This window comes from Aristolochia californica, unplaced genomic scaffold (genome assembly GCF_029961685.1).
Source record: "Aristolochia californica isolate CCGP_79_NKW_82.1479 unplaced genomic scaffold, dmAriCali1.0.hap1 SCAF_6, whole genome shotgun sequence".
Lineage (NCBI taxonomy): Eukaryota > Viridiplantae > Streptophyta > Magnoliopsida > Piperales > Aristolochiaceae > Aristolochia > Aristolochia californica.
In genome coordinates this window covers 38,999,179-39,020,764 of record NW_027182257.1, presented here as the reverse complement: position 1 = coordinate 39,020,764, position 21,586 = coordinate 38,999,179, and the positions used below count along the sequence as shown (strand labels likewise).

General features: G+C 36.5%; 2 protein-coding genes across 2 annotated transcripts; one reads left to right on the top strand and one right to left on the bottom strand.

Annotated features, from left to right (window-relative positions):
- Positions 1-1,276: 1,276 nt before the first annotated feature.
- On the bottom strand, positions 1,277-1,759 carry LOC137935388 (uncharacterized). Its single transcript, XM_068780043.1, has one exon. It carries the CDS (start codon positions 1,757-1,759, stop codon positions 1,277-1,279), a length of 483 nt encoding a protein of 160 aa, XP_068636144.1.
- A 7,548-nt stretch (positions 1,760-9,307) lies between these two features.
- Positions 9,308-10,508, top strand: LOC137935057 (uncharacterized protein At5g39865-like). Its single transcript, XM_068779699.1, has one exon. The coding sequence runs from the start codon at positions 9,372-9,374 to the stop codon at positions 10,251-10,253; it is 882 nt and encodes a 293-aa protein (XP_068635800.1). The 5' UTR covers positions 9,308-9,371; the 3' UTR covers positions 10,254-10,508.
- The last annotated feature ends 11,078 nt before the right edge of the window (positions 10,509-21,586 follow it).

Below are 21,586 nucleotides of genomic sequence, written 5' to 3'. Positions count from 1 at the left end.
CTTGGAATTGAAGTGTTACAATCTCAACATGGAATTGTTTTATCTTAAAGGAATTTTGCGTTAGACTTACTTGAACAAACAAGAATTGCTTAGTTATAGGCCATATGATATTCTTATGGACCCAAATATCAAATTGTGTGCAAAATCCAGAAATGAGGTTGACGTAGGCAAATTTTAAAGGCTGGTTGATAAATTAATTTATTTAACTTTTACTATACCATTTTTTTTTTCTGTTGCAAGTATTATTTGTTAGTTCATGCATAAACCTCAACTCTCTCATTGGTAAACTCTTAAAAGGATAATGAGGTATTTGCAAAAGAATCCAGGCAAGGATTATTGTATAAGAACCATGGGCATTTTAAAATTGAAGAATTTATAGATGCAGACTGGGCATACTTTTGGATGATAAGAAATCTACCTTGGGGTTATGTACAATGGTTGGTGGTAACCTTGTGATTTGGCATAGTAAGAAACAAGGTGTTGTAGCTCTATTTAGTGTTGAGGCCGAATACAAGGTTGTAGTCCTTACAAAGTTTGGTTTTCCAATAGAGATTCACATACAACTTCATTATGACAATCAAGTGGTCATTCATATTGCCACAAATTCGGTGTTTCATGAAAGAATAAAACATATTGAGATTGATTGTCATTTTATTCGTGGAAAATATAAGAATAAAATTATTAGTATACACTATATTCCTTCGAAGAAAAGCTTGCTGACATCTTCACCAAAGCAATTGCAGTAGGTACACTTCGACATTCACATTTCAAGCTTAGGGTTTATGTCTTTGCACTATCAGGTTGAAGGAGAGAGAGATAAGAGAGTATGATGTAATTTAATATTAAGTTCAGGCTTGTTTATTTTTTCTTTTTAAATGTTCAAGGGGAATTCTTGCAATTTTATCAAGACACATTAATCCAAATTAAGGTGACATGAGCTAACCCTATCATATAAGGGGAAGTTCTTCCTCATCACTCAAACTCTTTCTTTCTCATCAAACGTCTCCACTCTCTCTTTCAACCAGTTGCACCTTGTCTTCTTCTTCTATAACGACTTAAACCCTATAATCTAACAAAATTTATTCAAAAGACTTTTTGATGTCTGACAAGCAAAAGTAGCTCTTTATGAGGAACTTCCTGTTACATTTATTATTTACTACAATTACTGTTTGTTTTCTGAAAAAGAAGAAAAGCTCCTGTGTTTTGTATACCCAAGCGTATAGCCAGTAGATAGGGCCACAAGTTCGTAGTTAGTTGAGAAACAGATGACGCTTTTCTACCTTACACACAACTCACTTCCTTCAGAAATGGTCTCTAGCTTCGGCTTCCAACTCGTCTCAGAATCAACGTCATTCCATAAACATCCCTGCAGACCGGTAAGTACTTCCTCCACAGACATCTTCCTCGACATCAACTGCTGAAGCTGTTGCTTTGTTATAATCACCTTAATCCTTTTAATACCGTGCGCTACAACTGAGCCGTCGACAGGAGATTCTTCCTCCGTATCCTTGTCACAAACGGAAGGAAGAAGATAATACAAGTGACCTACTTTAAGCTCGTAGCTCAGGGGAAGAAGTTGCGAAGCATTCTGAGTCACCCCGATTCCACAATAATCAAAATTCAGAAGAACATCCTTGACTAGGATAGATTTTGAGTATTCAAGGATCTTCCCATCCTTCTTAACTACTCTCAGTATCCTTTCATCCACTGAATTGTCTCTGTTGGGTTTCAAAGCCCCTAGGTAGAGACAATTGCCCATAATTGTTGAAGGGAGAGAGCAGGAGAAAGAAGAGAAGATGTCGATGTGGGAGGAAACGAAGAGAGAAGAAAAGCACTTTAATAGATGAGGCGGAGGGAAGAACAGGCGTTTAGCATCGCCGAGGATGTGAGGCGTTCGGGGAATCACAGGTAATATTTAAGTAGCATTAAGCAAATGGGCTGTCGTTTGAAGGGTGCGGAAAGCAATCTTTCTATTGCAAAAGTCATGAAGATAGGAGATTCAAAAAATGTGAAAGTGTTGTCGTCAACACGCGTGCTTATAGGGTGAGCAAAAGGCCGGAGGTCGGCTAGTGAAGCGCACAGCGTTAGCCTCCCTCCCTGTATCTTCCCATTCTGATGTCAAGGGCATGTCATTGAACGTCAGCAAGCTCTCTCAGTTGCTGGCTTTGTTATATGTAAACTATAATTTGAAACTTGAAAGACAAAACCAGTTTGATTGCTCCAACTTTTTTTTATTATTATGATTAACATAGTGGAGTTTAGGTTTGGAGTTACTGTTATGGTAAAAGTCTGCACTTTATTCGGGATTCTCGTTTTAGATGCTATAGGTTTTTGGGTTGTTTTATGTTCCTGTTCTTGAATAGATAGAATTGAGATGGTGGAGAATGTTAATAAAGAAGATAGACATCAAGTGTTTTTTACAGTAATGTAGATGCGAATGAATAAAGACTCAAGGAATCTAGGTGAGCAGTTTAAGTAACATTTCTTTAATCTTCACGACCTCGACTTATTGTCTTTAATCAATTATGCTTTTAGGTACTAGGAACAATATTGGAGCTTCCACTATAAGAGTGTCATTAAAGCATTTAGAGAAAGGATTTGGAGCTTAATTTATTTAAGTTTTGGAGCTTGACTCGTGATCTGTTGGTCTTTTGAACGAAAGCAATGGCCTACCCACCCATTAGTGTAACGGTTAGTATGTCCTTAAGCTTCTTCAAGCTGAATAATGTAAAGGTAAGCAACTGCTGTTTGCCAGTTTTGCAAGTGTGGTGCCCAGAGGCATAAAAACAAACACCTACAGTGCACCAGCTTCATGAAGGCATGGTGGAGCACCCCTTGATGGGACTAACCCTTACAGTTAATGTTAATTTGGTAAAACCAGAATGGGAAGTAGCTTCCCACAGAAATCTAGGTCAATAGCCGGAGTAAGAAAATACATATCCAGTATCCACATTCCATTTGCATCGTGTAAACTATTGTTAATATTCGAAGTCCGATTCAATGAACAGCAGAAAGAAGTGGGGAAGAGACGACTGACCGGAGGCGACCAGGGCGAGACGTGAGGCTGAGGCAACGGCTGATGAAGTTCGTCTCCTGTTTCCTTCAAGTGATTAGCTTCACCGAAAAGCAGTCCAGCTTTGTCCTCTATCTCCTCTTGCCAAATCTCGTTAAGTCCCCAAGAGGCAGCCGACTGCCCCACTTCAAGGCGGTTCAAGAGGGGAGAGGGATTGTGCGTGTGTGGGTTGGTGGCTGTTCCACGCGCGCTAGTGCATTCGAGAGTCATTGTCAGCTCTCTCCTGCTGAATTTTCCTTGTTTCTCTGACTTTGGGTGGTGGGCAGAGCTGTGGCTTTAAGACTCAGGGACTAAAGCAACTCGTAACATAGAAGAAAAATCAGAATACAGATGAATTCGCCGTGCCAGTATGTCTGTAGCTTTAGGACAAAGCCATTCATGCACCTTATAGTGGAGTATGCAGTGGGCACTCAGGCTAGCTAGGGTTACTTGTCATCTATTCCTTGGATCGAGATACTTATAAAAGAGAAAGGTCAACTATTAAGCTATGATGTATGATCCCGATTATGCAACATTAAAATATGTTTTACATCATTCATGTTCTCCTATTGCCGCCATTTATTTGATCTTCAGATTCTTCATCCATCACCGATGAATCAATCGATCGAAAGGTTAGTATTCTATCTTTTTATTTTTCAATTTTTATCTTTTTTTTTTATCTTTGTTTTTATTTGTAAATGGCTTCTGTTGGTACCGTCATTGATTTGTAATTGTTTGCCTAATAAATTTTTTTTGTTAGTGATATGTCCATTCTTTTTAATGTGTTTTTTTCTTAGTTGGTTTATCGTTTTATGTAATTGGGTTTAATATGTATGTATTATAGTATTAAATAGTAATGTAGCTTATTTTTTAGATAAGCTTGATTTTTTATAAATTCAATATGTATGTTACATGACTATGTATATGTGACATTATTCGGCGTTACCCAATTTTTAGTTAAGCTACTTTCAGTATTAACTAAGAATATGTATGTGACTTATAGTCATGTATTATAGTAAGCAATTGCATTATTACAGTAATGTAGGTTGATTTTTTTCTTAGTTATTACTTGGGTTATCTTTTCACATTCCATATAAATTTAGGTAAACCTAATTTACATAGAATCATCGTTGAATTTAATGACTTAAGAATTGATTTATTTTTATTTTATATTTATTTACTATTTTATGTATTCATGTTGATGTTATTTTGAGATTTTTTTTAGTTTCATCAATTTTAACCCTAAACCCTAAAGCCCTAAGCCCTAACCCTAAACCTTAAGCTGTAACCCTTAACCCTTGAACCCTAACCCCTAACCCTAAACCTTAAGCTATAACCCTTAACCCTTGAATCCTAACCCTTAATCCCTATACTCTAAGTCCTAAGCCCTAAGCCCTAAGCCCTAACCCCTAAACCTTATGCCCTAAGCCCTAAACCCTAAAACCATAAACCATGTATGTTGCTTCCATGTTGTTGTTTTATGACTTGTGTAATTATGTTTTATTTTTGTGTTGCTTAGTATTAAGTTAAATTGGGCATGTATGCTTTTTTAAGTTAAGAACTTGTTTGCATTATTTGTTTCTTATTCTTAAGGTCATTGTGTTGTCGATTATAGTTCTATGGCTAAGATGAACCATGGTACTACTGAAAATCAACTAATTATAAGTAAAGGAAATGCTAATATAGAGAGAAGGAAATTCGGCCATTGGTAATGTTATTGAAGACTATTAATTCTAATCCAGCTACTAATACTCCTAGTCAGACTTCAAAACGTTCAGAAACATAAGGGACATGGATAAAAAGGGGTTCAGTTTAAGTAGTTTGGAATGCGTTTTAGAAATTTATGAAATATGGGATAGAAAAGCTAGATGCAATCATTGCAAAGCAAAGCAGAAAGCACCTAGCAAAAATGAAACATCTACTTGCTTTCGGCATTTGAAAGGGTGCCCAAAAAAGAAAAATCTTGAAATTAGGCAACAATTATTATCCTCTACACAACAAAATAGTAAAACTACAAGTCTCACAAGTCATATGTTTAATCAAGAGAGTCTTAGAGCTAGTATCACTAAGTGGGTTGTACTAGAGGAATAACCATTGTCTACAATTGAAAGTCCACACTTTAGGAATATGATAAATGAGACAAATTCTTTGTATCAACCTATTTCTCGTACGACTTTGAAAGGGAACCTTTTGAAGATGTATAATAGTGAAAAAATAAAGTTTTTGAATGACTTGGAAAAGCTTTCTAGTAGAGTGACCATCACAACCGACATGTGGACTTCAATGCAAAAGAAAGGGTACAGGGCCATTACATCTCATTATATTGATGACACTTGGAAGTTATAGAAACTTATTTTGAGGAATGTCTTAAACTTATATCAATATGTCTTATTTATGTTATTTTCCACATCTTATAGTATGTTTTCACTAGTCTTGATAAAAAAATTTATACTTTTGTATTAGGTTTGCAAAAAATATGTGTTGGGTGGAATTTTTTTGGATTTGTTTTGTATTGGAATATAAAAAGAAAAATTTCTTGCATTACTATAGACAATTGTTCAGCTAATGATGCTTGCATAGCATTTCGTAGGGAACAACTGTCTCACCTTCTTTTGCTTGATGGAGAGTTTTTACATGTATAATGTGCTACCCATATTTTTAATATAGTTGTTCAAGAAGGACTTGGATTGATAAAAAAAGTGATAGCGATTTTCAGAGCTTGGGTTCTGTAGTGGACTGCAAGCCCACAAAGAATTGAAAGTTTTGAAGAAATGGTTCGTCAATTAAGAATTTCATCTAAAAAGAAGTTGATTTTGGATTGTAAAACCCATTGGAACTCCACCCATAAGATGTTACAAGTGGTTTTAGAATATAAAGATATATTTTCACGTTTGAAACAACATGAAAATTTGAACATAGAATTGCCAACTGAAGAGGAATGGAGAATGACAGATGAAATATGTTCAAAATTGGATGTGTTTAGTAAAGTCAATGAGTTAATCTCAATTACTAAATATCCCACAATAAAAAATTTATTTTTAAAGCTGTGTGACATTAAGTTGGCATTGAATAAGTGGAGTGAGTCTATGAATTATGTTATTTTCTCGATGGCACAACCAATTCGTAGCAAGTTTGACAAGTATTGGAAGAATTATTCTTTAGTTTTGGTCATTGGAGTTGTGTTAGATCCGAAGTATAAGATGGACATAATTGGGTTTTACTATTTCAAGTTACACATAGATGAAATGGAAGAAGTTCACAAAGTTCATGATTATTTTATTTGTTTTTTAGGGAATATCATAAGAAAAAGGGAATGTCCAATGTAGAGATGAATGTATCTTCCATTAACACAAATCCTGTTAAAGAGAATAACTTATCAGAATTTGAATCATATATTAAGCAGAGTAGGAGTGAAAAAATATCAAAATCTGAATTAGATTTCTACTTGGATGAGATGTTAAATCCTAGAAATTCAGATTTTGATATTTTGGCATGGTAGAAGACTGATGGTTGGCAATATCCAACTTCGTCGCTAATTGCAAGAGATATATTGGTCACCCCTATTTCTATAGTTTCATTTGAGTCAGCTTTTAGCACATGCGATAGAGTGATTAGTGGTTATCATAGTACTTTACATCTAGTTACTTCAGAGGCCTTAATATGTGTGCAAGATTGGGTTGGAGCTGAATTCAATGGTAATTTTAATCATGTACTTATAGTTTTACCTAATAGTTTTATATTTATTTTAAAATATTAATTAAGTTTGTCATTTTTTTCTCTTTTTTAGAAACTTGTCTTCCTACATTTGTTTTAGGTTCTTAGTTGAGTTACTTAGTGATGGTGATAAAGATTGATTTGATTTTATGGTAAACTTATTTTTATTTATATGTTTATATTTTCAATTATAATTATTTGTTTTTTAAATGTTGATTATTTTTTTCTTTTTTCTGTAAAGCAAGAGGCATTTGGAGATTCAACATGATTCATGATCTTTTAGTTGTTTATAACTTATGGAGATTTATCATGATTCATGATATTTCAGTTGTTTATAACTTATGAGTGTTAGTTTGTGACTATTCTGTTGAAAGAACTTATTTTTATGACTGTTGAGAATCTTGAGACTTGAAATATGTAGTTTGTAACTTGTAAACTTCTTGATGTTGTGGATTTTTATGACTTCAATTTGATGTTATAAGATATTTATGTGCTTGATATTCCAATCCAGGTAAAATGCCAATTTGATGAGATTTTAATTCTTATTTTATCATGGTAGTTATTATTTTTTATTATGGAAGAATTGTTATCATTTTTATTGGTTTATAGCTTATTTGAATAGGTTATTTATTAATCTCTCCAGGTATGATCTAGGTTTGATTTAATGTCATGGTTGTTTGTGTGGATAGGTTTAATTTGATGTCAATTTGAATGGACAAGTTTAATTTGATGTTAAGGGTTTGTATGGACATATTTGAGTTTACATCATGGTTATTTGTATCGATAGGTTTAATTTGATGTGTTATTTGTATGGAGCAATTTCGAGCCATTCCGCCTCCTAATGCATATCACCAACCGAGACACAGCGAAAGGAGACTGTAGAACTACAAATATCAATCACAATCCTTCCCAGTGATCCACTTCACTTTAAAAAATGAGGTCAAATTCCTAATCTCAATACAAAGAGGCAGTCGAAAACGCCAGTAGAGAAATTCAGGTCAAAACACAGGAAATATCAAATAGGGAGTTGATATGTATACCATCTACACTCGCCACAGAAGCATCGTTAGCCAGAATAATTATAAGATAACCGCAAGAAAAACCACATGGCAAGTTTTGGAGTTATAAATCGCGGGTAGGTTCGTCTCCATCGACGACCTCCAAAAGCTCTCAGATACTTACATGGTGTTCGGTGTAACCCAAAAAAAATCACTAGATCAATATTGGCACTGGAGGCGGCCCCCAGCAGTGTTGGTTCCTAGAAAAATAATATTCTTCTCAATGGCTGAAGATTATCTGCAAAAGCGAACTTATGGTAAGAATCCCAATGGAGGTGTTACAATGTGGGTATGGGTTAAACCGGTCGTGTGCAACGCCAACAGTTGCCTGAGAGAAAGGAGTCATAAAATTCTAAAAAAATATATCTAAGTCTCCTGAAAATCAATGCTCTGATACCATGTTGATTTTCATACCTCCATAGATTACATCTTGGAGACAGAAGAGAACACGCATTGGAGAGAAAAAAAGGAGGAAGAATAGGATTATGAACTTTGTCTAAACCCTCCCTCTTAAGCTATAGACACATGCCCACAGTCTGAGACTCTATGTAAAGGAGAGCTAACTAATGGACCTTGAGGATAGTCATCCTCAAAACATTATGATGTAATTTATGAGTTTTATGGATAACAATGAAACAATTTAGTTCAAGTAAACCTTGAGGGGATGAATAGGTTTACTATTTATTGATTATCAATTTTTAATTATCTGTTTAGGTATATGTTCTATTTAAATATATTATAAAAAGTTACTCATTCTCTTGTTTATATCATACTTTTCATTCGGGGGCAATAACACTAGAATCTATTTTCCGGTACACTTGAACTCGTCTACACTAACACCCAAAGATGAGTTAAAGTCGAATCAATTTATTTAAGTTCAACTCAATTCTTCACTTCAATTCAAGTTCTTTGTGGACTAACCCTCCCTAAGTATGACAAGAAGTGTTTCAAATTTCATGGTTGAGTTGTTGTCCAAGCTAGAAAACAAAGGTATTTATAGGCTTAAGACTTCAATTTGGAAAGCTACTTGTTACTCGTTTTTTTCTAGTTGATAGTATGATTTAATATACTTGAGTAGATCGTGCCTTAACTAGCTTTGCATTAACTTTAACGAGTAAAAACTCGAAGGCCGTTAAAGTAGTACGCATCCTATTATTTCTAGTCAGTTATTTAATCTATTCTATGCACCTTTATAGTGGTGTCATGGTGGTTAGTAAGTACCACCTTAAATGGTGCGGCGATTCGTCATCCGATGGTCACTTTGACCAAATCGTGTAATCCTACCCGTCAAACTAATGAAGAGGGTCCCACATTCGTTCAAATTTGAAATCAAGTCGCCTGTAAGGCGTAAGTGCAGGTCCCAGGGAGAGAAAGGACCACATGAATTACTAATTCTGTCAGACCACAACTATGATTTGTTAGCGAGCACGACGTTCGATTTATTCGAATTTGAATATTGCACTTGCCGCTTCCCTTCCTCTCCCCCGCTACTTCCGTCTTCTTCCTCCTTGCGACAAACCGGAGATTGACTTCTGATTGCAAAGGAAATGGGCTGCGCGTCCTCGAATCTTCTGGAAGACGAAGATGAGTACGGACAGATAATGGGGCCTGGTGGATTCAGTCACCACATCGTCTCCCTGACCTCCACAACTTATGGCATTCTCACCACTCTTGACTACCCTCGCCCGCAGACGATCTCTCTCCTCCCCAGTCCCCTTCAAGAGCCACGCCCCCGCGAGACGCCTGAGGTCATCAACTCGTGGGAACTAATGGCCGGACTCGATACCAATGATAATAGTTTCCGCTTCTCCCCTGCCACGAAATCGTCCCTCCTCCATACCGTCGCCGATCTCGACGCCAGGATCGCCAAACCCCTCAAGTCCATCAACCGAAACAACGTCCTACGACCTCTGAATCCCAATATTCCTTTGCAGACCCAGCTTTCACTTGATGGGTACGATATGAGATGCCCGCCGGGTGGCGAGAAGGCCATCGTCATTTACACCACTTCCCTCCGGGGGATCCGGAAGACGTTCGAGGATTGTAATTCGGTGCGATCGGTGTTGGAGGGGTTAGGTGTTAAATTCCTAGAGAGGGACATTTCCATGCATTCAGGATTCAGGGAGGAACTGAAAGAATTGATGAGTGGGAAGGGAGACACCAGAGTCCCGAGGGTTTATGTGAAGGGGATGTATATTGGGGGAGTCGAGGAGGTTATGCAGATATTTGAAGAAGGGGAATTGGGGAAACTTGTTGAAGGATTACCAAAAGGGAAGATTGGGGGGGTCTGTGAAGGGTGTGGAGGCGTGAGGTTTCTTCCCTGTTTTGAATGTAATGGGAGTTGCAAAGTTATAAAGGAGGGTAGAAAGGTCGTGAGGTGCTCTGTTTGCAACGAAAATGGTTTGGTCCTTTGTCCCCTTTGCAGTTGAATCTTGGTATACATCGTTTATTCTTATAATCGTCTTTGGATCTCTATTTCCGTCTCGGAAATGGATACTCCTTTTTACTTACCAAATCATGTTCTCATTTCTCTCTTTGCTCTATGAACTATGAACTGTACTGTATTTCATGTATTCATTGACAGATAAATATGAATCAAAGGGGAGTTGGTTGAGAGCTTTACACTCGTACTCATCGTCCCTGTTTACCAAATGAAGTTCTTGCTATGTATTTTTCTGTTGCCAAGGCGAGATCAACAAAAAAAACTTTTCAATCATAAGATTCTGTGTGATTGGCAAATTTTCCGAACATCCCCTCAGCCAAATTGTTTTTTTCTTTAGTTATTATTATCGTTATAGAACTCCTTCCCTGAAGCGATCTTAATGGTGAGCTACTGGTCGACTAAGTAGCTTAAACGGGACGCAGATGGTGGTGTCTGATAAACTCCTACCAGTAAAAATTCCTGTTAGGCTAAGCCATCGACAATTATCTTTTGGCCTGAAAGTTCCATGTTCAGCATAAAACTGGACTAGCCCTTGTATTGTTCATAATAGAAAACTGGACTCAAGATCCCAATTTAGATTATTTTCATAGTAACAAACACTCAAAATTAATAATGAAGTGCATTAAGATTGATTTTATATCTCATAAAAGCCTAAAACAATTTTTTTGCCAACATATTTGTTTGATCGATATCTGAATGAGTTCAACATAGAAACTTATGAGATATGCTTTGCATGAGACTCATCTTAGACTCCTTGATATGACTTTTCCAACAAAACCCAAAAGATTTCATATTTAGAGGGAAGGTGGGTTGGAAGCTTAGCACAAAGATCTCACAAATCCACAAGTTCCTGCTTTGAAGACCTAAATATCTGTATCATGGAGGTCTTCCACTTTACGTGTCTTCTGCTACAATTCTTCCATCTTCTTCTTCCATTTAATTTAACAGTTAAAATATCCATATTGTTTCGAAAAAAACAACTTATTAACTATATAAGATGAGTTGTATAGATATATCATTACAACAAAAAGGACTAACTCCCCCTAAACATGAGCTTCCCATTAAGGAAAATTCTTCTATGTTATATCACTTCAAGGAGAAAATGAACAAAAAGATATACATCAGCCAAAACGACACTTGTTACACAATCATTAATCAATCCTTGCTCTTGTCGTGGGTGCTCAATTTGGGAGAAAATTTCGAACTTGGGGATGAATTTAGGGAGCTCATGCATAAAACTAGGGTTTAGTCTTTGTTGACAAACAAATATAGAAGAAACTTACATGACTCACATGGTAAACGAGCCTTATAAAGAAAGAATTAATATGTCAAAGTCTCATAGGAGTCGGATGAGAGGAAGTCTCAGTAAGGGTGTTTTAGTTTAAGGTCTTTCAAGTCTATTAGTTCTTTGTAGTTATTATTCCTTTGTTTATAAATAGGAATTTTATTTTGGGTTTTACTACAAGTCTTCTATTTTATTCTATACTTTTAGTTTTGATATTTAATTTTTTCATTTCAATGTATAGTTGATCCCTTCTATTTTCCAAATAACTTATTCCAGAATGGGAGAAAAAGATCCAGTCTCATTCTCGCTCAATTGATCACCCTTGTTCTTGAAATTTGCCATCGTCTTCGTCTCAACTCTCAATGCAGAGTCATCTTAGACATCGCCGTTCTGCCAATCTCCAAAAACAGACGTCTTCATAAGTTAGAGCAAACGTAGGGAACTCCACGAAGCTCCTCCTCTTGAAGACAGATTGAAGCTGTCGCAGACTTTAACTTCTTCCAGAAATTCAAACTTCCTTTCTGCATGAGTTCCTATTGAAGACAAATTGAAGCTTTCATGCGAGCTATCGCAGGTTTTAACTACTTCCAAAATTTTTACTTCCTCTCTGCATGAGTTCCCACCGTATTCTACTGGTCAATCCTTTCTCTCTTCAATAATGAATCATGTTTTTTTAATCGGAGGCAGTTAAACTCTTAAGTATTTCTCCAATTTATTATCTTGTGATTTTATCACTTCGGAACAATGCTTATAAACCCCTGAAGTAGCTGTTAAAGCTCTACATGGAAAAATTAAAAGTTTTAATAGCTGAAATTTTATCAAACCCTAATTTAGGTTTTTAATCCCATAATAATAATGGAACCCTCAAAAGACTAAGAGAGAAAAGATCTTTTACATTGTTGGTCCAAACTTGGCTTAATCCATGTTGAAGCAAGTGTTTGAGATCCACTAGAAAACCTATGGGATGTCCAAGTACAACAAGAGCCCTTGGTGATTTTACAAACAAACGACCACCTAGCTCTCCCCAAATCATCAAGGTTTTCTAAGAACCTTTAACATCGTTACCAAGCCCTTTTACAATCAAGGCTCACCAAGAACCATCCAAACAACTCACCAATCCTTTTGGAATCACAACATAAGAGAAAAATAAAATAAAAATACAAACAAAATACAAGCTAGTGGATAAAGTTACTAATTTTTCCAAGTAAAACACCTACTAGCTTGAGTCCTCCTTGTATATGGACAAACACAAAATATTTGAACATTTGGATCACTTGGAAATGTGTTTTGGAAGCTTTGATACAAAGATATCTAAAAACTCCGAAACTTTGGAGAGGGTGGAAAGAATATCTATATAAAAATCTGCCACTTTGAGGCATTTATAGACACACCACAAGGAAACAATGATTTATTGTTTTGTTTCCCTAATGGTAGTCACCGCCCAAGAACCCTCTGTTGGGAAAAGTCCTCTAATTTGCTCTATTAGCTGAAAATTACAATGAGATTTTAGGCTCCCTTAAAGCCAAGTGTAATCTCCAATTAAACAAATTGATCTCTCCCCAAGAGACTTGTAAGATTCTAGGGTTTAATGTTTGAAAGAGCCGGAGTTGAGGATAAGAGGTAGGAAGAAAAAGGTGGAAAGAGAAGAGAGAAGGGTTAGAGAAGCATAAGGCAAAGGGAACGAGCAAGGGTTGAAAACAAGGAGAGCTCGAGATGAGCCTCTCTCTCAAAGATGACTTATTTATACTTAATGGTGGAAACCCTAATACATAGTAAAAATGAAAAAGAACTTAAAAACATTTAGTAAGTACAGTGTATGCTACGTTTCTTTAATTACAAGGAGTGCAATAGAGCTTCTTCAAATTTCCCCTCAAGTTGGTGCAAATATATCAAATATACCAAGTTTTTTTTAGGTAGTAGGAAGTGGTCCCGCGACACTGGCCTTTGTGAAAATATTTGCTAGCTGAATTCTAGAGGGAATATATTGCATAGATATCACACCAGCTTGGAGCTTCTCTCGAATAAAATGGAAATCAAATTTGATGTGCATTATTTTTTCATGAAAAAACTGGATTTGTTGCAATATGAGTAGCCACTTGGTTTTTACAATGAAGTTGCATGAGCTCGGTTATTGAAAAAAATAAGTTTTGTCATTAAGGATTGTTGAATTTAGGACCCCATGATTGAAATCTCGAGCAAGGTGAGAGAGGGAGACAAAGAGAAGGAGAGAGAGAGCTCTCGGGTAGAGAGGAGAGAAGAGAAAAAAAGAAAAAAGAGTTTAGGCTAGAGAGGAATACTTCATGAGTTGAGAAGTGGAGAACTACTTTGCTTGATTATAATTCGAGTACATGAACCTCTATTTATAGTACAAGAAAGTGGTAGAGTCCAAATATATTAAACTACCTTGTCCCAATTTCACCCAAACTCTAAGACTTAAAGATAAGTCCTAGCATAATTAAATAACTCATCATAACTAGAAGACTAACATAACTACAACTAAAACTCTTTTATGAAGCACATGATCATATGATAAGGATGCCAGCTCGTGGTTGTCATGGTGGGTCCCACTTGATTTTTCAACTCATGTGATAAGGACGACAGCTCGTGGTTATCATGGTGGGTCCCACTTGATTGCCAAATCTGCCAACTCATGCTAGCTCATGTGATCATAGTGGGTCCCACCAATTCGTGTAACCATGGTGGGTCCCACTTTGTAACAAAGATTTAAGCCACCACAACTGTGTGACTGCATGTGCCATGGCCCTCTACTCTACTTCAACACTAGAACTTGCTTCTTCATTATGTGTATTGTTTCTCCAAGTGACCAAGTTACCTCCTATAGTAGTAAAATATGCTAAAGAAGATTTTCTATTATTAGGGGATCCAACCCAATCCGTATATGCAAATCCTTCAATATCGATGTGCCCATCACACACACACACACACACACACACACACACACACACACACACACACACACACACACACACACACACATATATATATATATATATATATATATATATATATATATATATATATATATATTTATATATAGCCCTGGCATGAAATTTTTCTTAAGATATCGAGGGATTCTTTATAAGGCCAACCAATGAGGTAGCCATGGTTGATGCATAAACTAGCTAATAACATTGATAGAGTAAGGTATGTTTGGTCTTGTAACTATGAGATAAAAAGGTTTCTCAATGAACACTTGAAATTTCCCAATATCTAGATAAACCTCGGATTCAAAACATAATCTAATATTTGGTTTCATAGGAGTATCAACAGACTTACAACCAAGCATGCTTGTTTCTTTTAGTAAATTAAGCACATAATTCCTTTGAGATAGTACCCTGCCATGGCTAGATTCAAGGACTATATATCAAGAAAATATATTAACAAACAAAGATCTATGGTTTGAAACACCTTATTCAATTTTTTCTTAACTTGCAGAATGCCCTTAGAATCACTTCTTGTGATGATAATATCATTTATAAACAACCATAAGTATCATGCCCTGTGTTATGTTTTTCTCAAGCACAAAATGATCACTCCCACATCACTAAAAACCGAGTTGTACCACCACCTATATGAATTTATCTAACCAAACACATGGTGATTGTTTCAACCCATAAATTGCATTCCTAAGGCAACATAATTTTTCCCCTTCAACGACATAACTGGGTGGTTGAATCATATAGATTTCTTTAGCTACATCAAAATTAAGAAAGGCATTTTTGACTTTGAGCAGAAAGGTTTGCCATTTAAAATTAGCAAAGAGGTGTTAGAAGGTGGGACCAAGCCCACCATGCCCACATGTCCAAGAGGTGGCATGAGGTGTCATCACACGAGGTGGAAGATTTTGTAATCTTCCTTAGTTGATGTAATTGATTTATGTAATTTATCTTCCTTGATTGATGTAATTAGGGATCCGAATTGATTGAGGAGTTTTTCGAAAAATATAATGGAAAAAGTATATATAGGGGTCTTGGTTGAAGTGTTTTCAATAAAACTCTCATCTTCCCACAATTCGTGGAAGAATCTCTCTCCTAGCCTAAAATTTATCTTCTCCCTATTTTCTTCTCTCTTCTCTACCCGAGCTTTCTCTCTTTGCTCTTTTTTTCTTTTCTCTCTCCCCTCTCTTCTCCCTCTCTCATTTTGTTCAAGGATCCTAGCATGGGGTTTTAAATTCAACATGGTATCAGAGTATTGCATTTAGGATCCCTGCATCAATAGGATATTTTAAGAAGTTTATGATCAAAGCTACTCATAAAAGGTTCCTTGTGAAGCAAGATTGAAGCTTGTTGAGATAAGTTTTTACATTCTTATTATTATGACTTCATACTCTCAATTTCCTTACCTTTGGAAGATGGTTCAGAGATTATTTTCTTACTCGCTTTGTTGAATTTATGAAAAAGAAAAAAAATTCATTGACTTGATGTTATCAGAGTACATGAACCCCTATTTTTAATAGAGGAAAGTAGTAGAGTCCAATTACAATTAAACTACCTTGTCCCAATTACACCCAAAACTCTTAACACTTAAAGATAAGTCTTAGCATAATTACATAATTCAACATAAATAGAAGATTAATATAACTAAAACACCTTTAAATTAAAACTCTTTTGTGAGACCTGCTTCCATAATAATTTTGGCTCTATAAGACTTCTTATTGTGAGAGTCAGTAAGACTCTACCATATTTGTTTTTCAACACTCCCCCTCAAGCTAGAGTTTATAACTTCAGCTTGCAATGAAAATGATTATTTGTCTTTAATTTTCTTTTGCTAAAAAAAATTCTTCACAGATACAATTCTTCATAGATGCAAAAACTTTATCTTTTGTGCTCCCCTTTTCTTGAGTATTTTTGTCACATAAAAATTATCACAACATATGGAATAAAATACCTCTTTCTTGTACTTCTTCTTCTACTTCTCTCCCCTCAAGATGGGAGGTAATCACAGTGATATCAACTTGAAACAAAGAACATAGATGTAGTAATAGTCTCATCCATCATGGTGTCTATAGGATAAGTATGAAACTGGACACAAGCTCTCAAAAGGTAAAAATGGGTGATAAAACATAAGTCGAAACCAAACTCAAAGGATTTCAAACAAATATTGTGATAATAATCACTAAAGTGGATAATGCCTGTCATTCACAAGACAACGATAAAAGACCCACCGATACATATAAAAAGTCTCTATGGACATGAATAGACCCCCCGGCGCCCCCCCCCCCCCCCCCCCCCCCCCCCCCCCCGCACACACACACACACACACACACACATATATATATATATATATATATATATATATATATATATATGTATGTATGTGTGTGTATAATTGTAAACCAACCGAAGTAATACACAAGAGGTTTGCCCAAAGGGTCGAGAGTCAAATAAAGGATGGTATGAGAAAGGTTGCCAAAAGGTAATGGGTAACGAGGAAGAAATGATGTTGAGGCCACCATGTGCTTTATTTGTCTAAGAAATTCAAATTCTGCATCAGACGAACCATTGCCGACAACAATCAGCAAATAATGAACCTAAGGCAAGCAATTGAGGAGTTCTTCTTCAGAAATAATGTCTCAATCAAAGAGACACAATAACAGTACTGGAAATGGGCCACTGCCCAAATAACATGCACTACATGTGCAGTTGTATAGTAGTGGATAACCAATAAATAATAGAACTCTTTAAGGGTAATAAAGACACTTGAAATAGTCTGCAGCGAGTCCATCAGTAAATAAAGAAGTTACACTAAATCCGAGTAATAATCAGTCGGAGAAAAAGAACCGAATTACGTCGAGTCAAATAGTAAACCAATATAGCCAAGTTGTGGAGGAAATATGTAAAGAACTTGGGACCAAAACACGTATAACTGAGGTAGAAAATAAGTGGGCCGAGTCAGGTTGACCCAGACTTGAGTTGTCTCACTGAGTTGACCCATACCGAGTTGACTCAATTGACCCGACCAGTTGTGTTAACCCGAGCGGAATAGAATGAGTTAACGTCGGCTAGTTGGGTTAACCCAGCGAGATAGATAACTCTCGGGTCGGGTCTCGGTCAAAATCAACTCAGCCCGATGCTTGATTATAACCTAGCTTCCTCACTTAGGTACTTTTTAATTTTTCAATAGTAGCTTCTTCACCGCTGCATTCTGGTTTCCAAACAGTGCGTCTTCTTCCTCAAGGCACTGATGATTGCAGAGAGACATCTGATGTGAGATTTAATTACATCGGCTTTTATACCTCACAAGCGTACGAATCGTTCATGTAATCTAGCGGGAAGCGAGGGTCATATCCATAGGGAAGACTGAATTTTGTGTATTCTTCAGTCAACTAGCCTAACCAAATATGATGAATAAATTTGAACTAAACACTAATTATATCCTAAATTATCAAGCAATAATCTTAACTACTTGCACAATAGGAAACATCAACTCTGGATTTTACCGTGATTCATGCCTATCTCGAGCGCCACGTAACCACGAATCCAGATTCTCAATCCTTGCATCTAGCCCCTCTCGGGCGCCTAGAGTTAATGACAAAGATCGAATTACAATAGAATGCAGAGAATCAATTTCCTATTATGATGATGCTAAAATTATCAACTCTGGATTTTATCGTGATTCGTGCCTCTTTTGAGCGCCACGTAACCACGAATCCGATTTCTCAATCCTTGCGTCTATCCCCTCTCGGGCGCATAGAGTGAAAGACAGAAATCGGATTAAAATACCAAAATCCAACCTAGATTACAATCCTACCCTAACTATCTAATTTAATCAAATATCTGGAGAAAAAAATATTCGGTAAACATTAATTCTCAAATCAAATTTAATAAACATTCAAAACCTAACTTCAAACTATAGGAAAATTAAATTCCAAAATGATGGATTACTCCCCTTCTCCTTCCTCTCGCTCGGGCAGCACAGGTTCGTTCTCACGGGTGCTGCAATTTCCAGAAATTGATGGCTTCAGGTTGCAAGAGTGAGTGGCCGGAGGTAGAGACGACGCCGGCGAAGAAGGATAGAAACCCACGGATGGATGTGACGACCGGCGAAGAACGGAATGGAGCTAAAATAGACGCCAAAAATGGTCGAAAATGGATAATCGACGCCGGAGGATGATCGAAATGCGGAATCGGCACCGGAGGAGCCCTCTCGGGTCACCTCTCGGCCTGGCGAGCAGAAACTGGCAGTGTCGAACTCGCCGCGACGGAGACTCTCTCGAGCTCTCCTCGGGTCTGTTCTCGGTTGCCGAACGGCGGCTGGAAATCCTCTTGGGTCTCCCTTCTTTCGTTCGGCGGCCTCCCTTGTTTCGGTCGACAGTCTCCCCTCTTTTCAATACGATTTTCCGTAAAAAATCACCTCCCTTTCACTAATGGCATTTTGGTAAATATCTCCTTTTCCACCAAAATTCTCCTGAAATTCCATAATTGAATCCATAAAAAGCATTTAAGGAAGAAATAAACCCTAAAAGCAATGAAATATAATTCAGGAGAGAAAAATATGCAATATAGACAGTGATTAATGCCAAATTCAATAAATGCAAGTTTCATTTGAAAACTGATAAATAACCACCTATAACACAATTATAAGGGTTATTCTATTATAATTAACCTAGTTCTCATGTCAGAATATGGCATCTATCAACATCGTAGCCGCCATTCGCTCACGCAAGTATTTTCGAAAGATGTCAACAACCGATAAGATCAAATAACTCAGCAAAAAGAATGTTCTCAACGGAGGAAATAATCCAGCGAGCCAAAACATAAAATGGACTCAGCAGAGTCATCTTCTCCGTCAACGATCCAATTGAATACCATGCTAGATACCGAGTAATAGAGCAAGTTTGCGGAAGCTTGCAATCAGGATGGTGTCGTAGAGTACAGTGACGATCCGACAGAGGCAGAAATAAGGCAGTCGTCGTCGCCGCTTCCGAATAGAGCGGGACAACGATGAACCATGGCAGAATGTAATATCAACAAAAACTAAATCTTGACAGAGATACTTGACAAGTAATCGGCAATAGTAGTGGAGAAAAAAACTCATGATGTTGGAAATATGACGAACCAGGCAAACGAAGCAGATAACCAACGGCTCGGTTCCAATAGGTTATCCAGTGGCTTCATCAAAATAATTTTGGCAAGATATAAGAGGATACCAGCAGTAGTATGGAAATTGGACAGCAGCAGTAGATATGAACCAGCTCAGCATGTCTGGAAATAAACCACCGACAAAGACAAAGAGGGATCTTTGCATTCGTCGATCATGAACCAACGATCCCAAAGAAGCAGCTCTACAACAGCAACAGTAATCAACTTGGACAACGCATCAGAAATAATGTTTCAGAAAATGAAACTTGATATGGAGGACCCATATAGAACTTCCATAATAGCAGTAAGCCAAATTACAAGAATAATGGCAAGGCAGATAACTCGATAGAAGATTTCCAAAAGATCACTGAGATACAGTAACAAAGTGATCAATCAGCAACAACAGTAGTAAGCCAAATAGAGAAGAAGATGATTCTCAAAATAAAACTCTATCAATATATAATCTGAAATATTCAAAGCTCAGTATAGAGGTAAAAACATAAAGCAAACAACGGGTATAGGGACTAAAAATGAAAAAAAATAGATATGAACCTAAACTTCTAGAGATAATAGATAAAAAAAGGATCACATTATCTCTGTGGGTTGACCGAATCAATTCACAGAACCTGCTCTGATACCATGTTGAATTAAGGAAATAGAAAATTTTCATTGACTTGATATAATCAAAGTACATGAACCCCTATTTATAATAAAGAAAAGTAGTAGAGTCCAATTACAATTAAACTACCCTTGTCCCAATTACACCCGAACTCTAACATTTAAAGATAAGTCCTAGCATAATTAAATAACTCAACATAAATAGAAGACTAACATAACTAAAATACCTTTAAACTAAAACTCTTCTATGAGATTTGCTTCCATAATAATTTTGTCTCTGTAAGACTTCTTATTGTGAGAGTCATGTAAGACTTCCATATTTTCTCTTCAACACTCTTTATTGTATGCAAGTATTGAGATGTATGTATCTCAGATTGGAACAAAGTTGTTTTGTCAGTTTTCTTGGCTGAAAATCAGTTTATGTTGATTTTTTTTTGCGTGAAAGGTTATTATTTAGTGGATACAATATTTTATGATGATGAACATTTTTCTTGAGCTTATTATGAGTGGTTTTTGATTCATTTGATTTCGAAAATCTTATTACTTAGCTACTATGCTAAGCTTCTCCATTAATCGAGTTGTTTGAAGAGTTGGAACTCTACTCGGTTTTTTACCTTTTTATGAAGGATATTTTTAGGTCTCAGCCCTCATGTGAGAATTACAGAGATATGCTCATATCTCATGCCAAGGTTCATCATTTTTTTAAAGCAAAAAGCTGAAAGAAGAAGGCTGGTTTTTGTTCAAAGTTCTTTTTTTTTAAAGGGGAGGTTGAACATTGTTTGATTCAATGCCACGAATTGACTGATTGTTCTTGCCTCAATCTTCACGAGACATCAAGGATAGAAGATTTTATTTTACATAATGAAGCAAGCAGAAAAGAATTAAGGAAGTAGTCCTTTGGCAAGATAAGATTGGCGCCAAGCTATTTGAAGCAAGTTGTTGTTTTTTTAGAGAATATCTTCTCGATTAGGCCTGATTTGTTTAATTTTCAATCAATTATATCTTACCTAATTCATGAAGGATTGAATCTACACTAGTTTTATTCCAAGCTGGCATCAAAAATATTTTTGAATGGTCTTGGAAAGATCTTACTCGGCATGCCATATTCCCTTACTTGATTCCATGATTGTTGATAATTTTTTTGCTATTCTCTAAAAGGAAGACTTGAGAATTGATTACAGTAATTTTTTGCCAGCAAGTTCTCTTGCCTAAGAGGGTTACCTCTTTGCCTAAAAGGCTAGTTAAGATCGAGTCCTCTTCCCATATACCCGAGCTAGTAAGTGGCCTCACTTGGTTCTACAACCCTCTTACTTA

Bases quoted from the DNA above. Each gene is read 5' to 3' on its own strand.
- LOC137935388 (XM_068780043.1), bottom strand. From the start codon at position 1,759: ATGGGCAATTGTCTCTACCTAGGGGCTTTGAAACCCAACAGAGACAAT.
- LOC137935057 (XM_068779699.1), top strand. From the start codon at position 9,372: ATGGGCTGCGCGTCCTCGAATCTTCTGGAAGACGAAGATGAGTACGGA.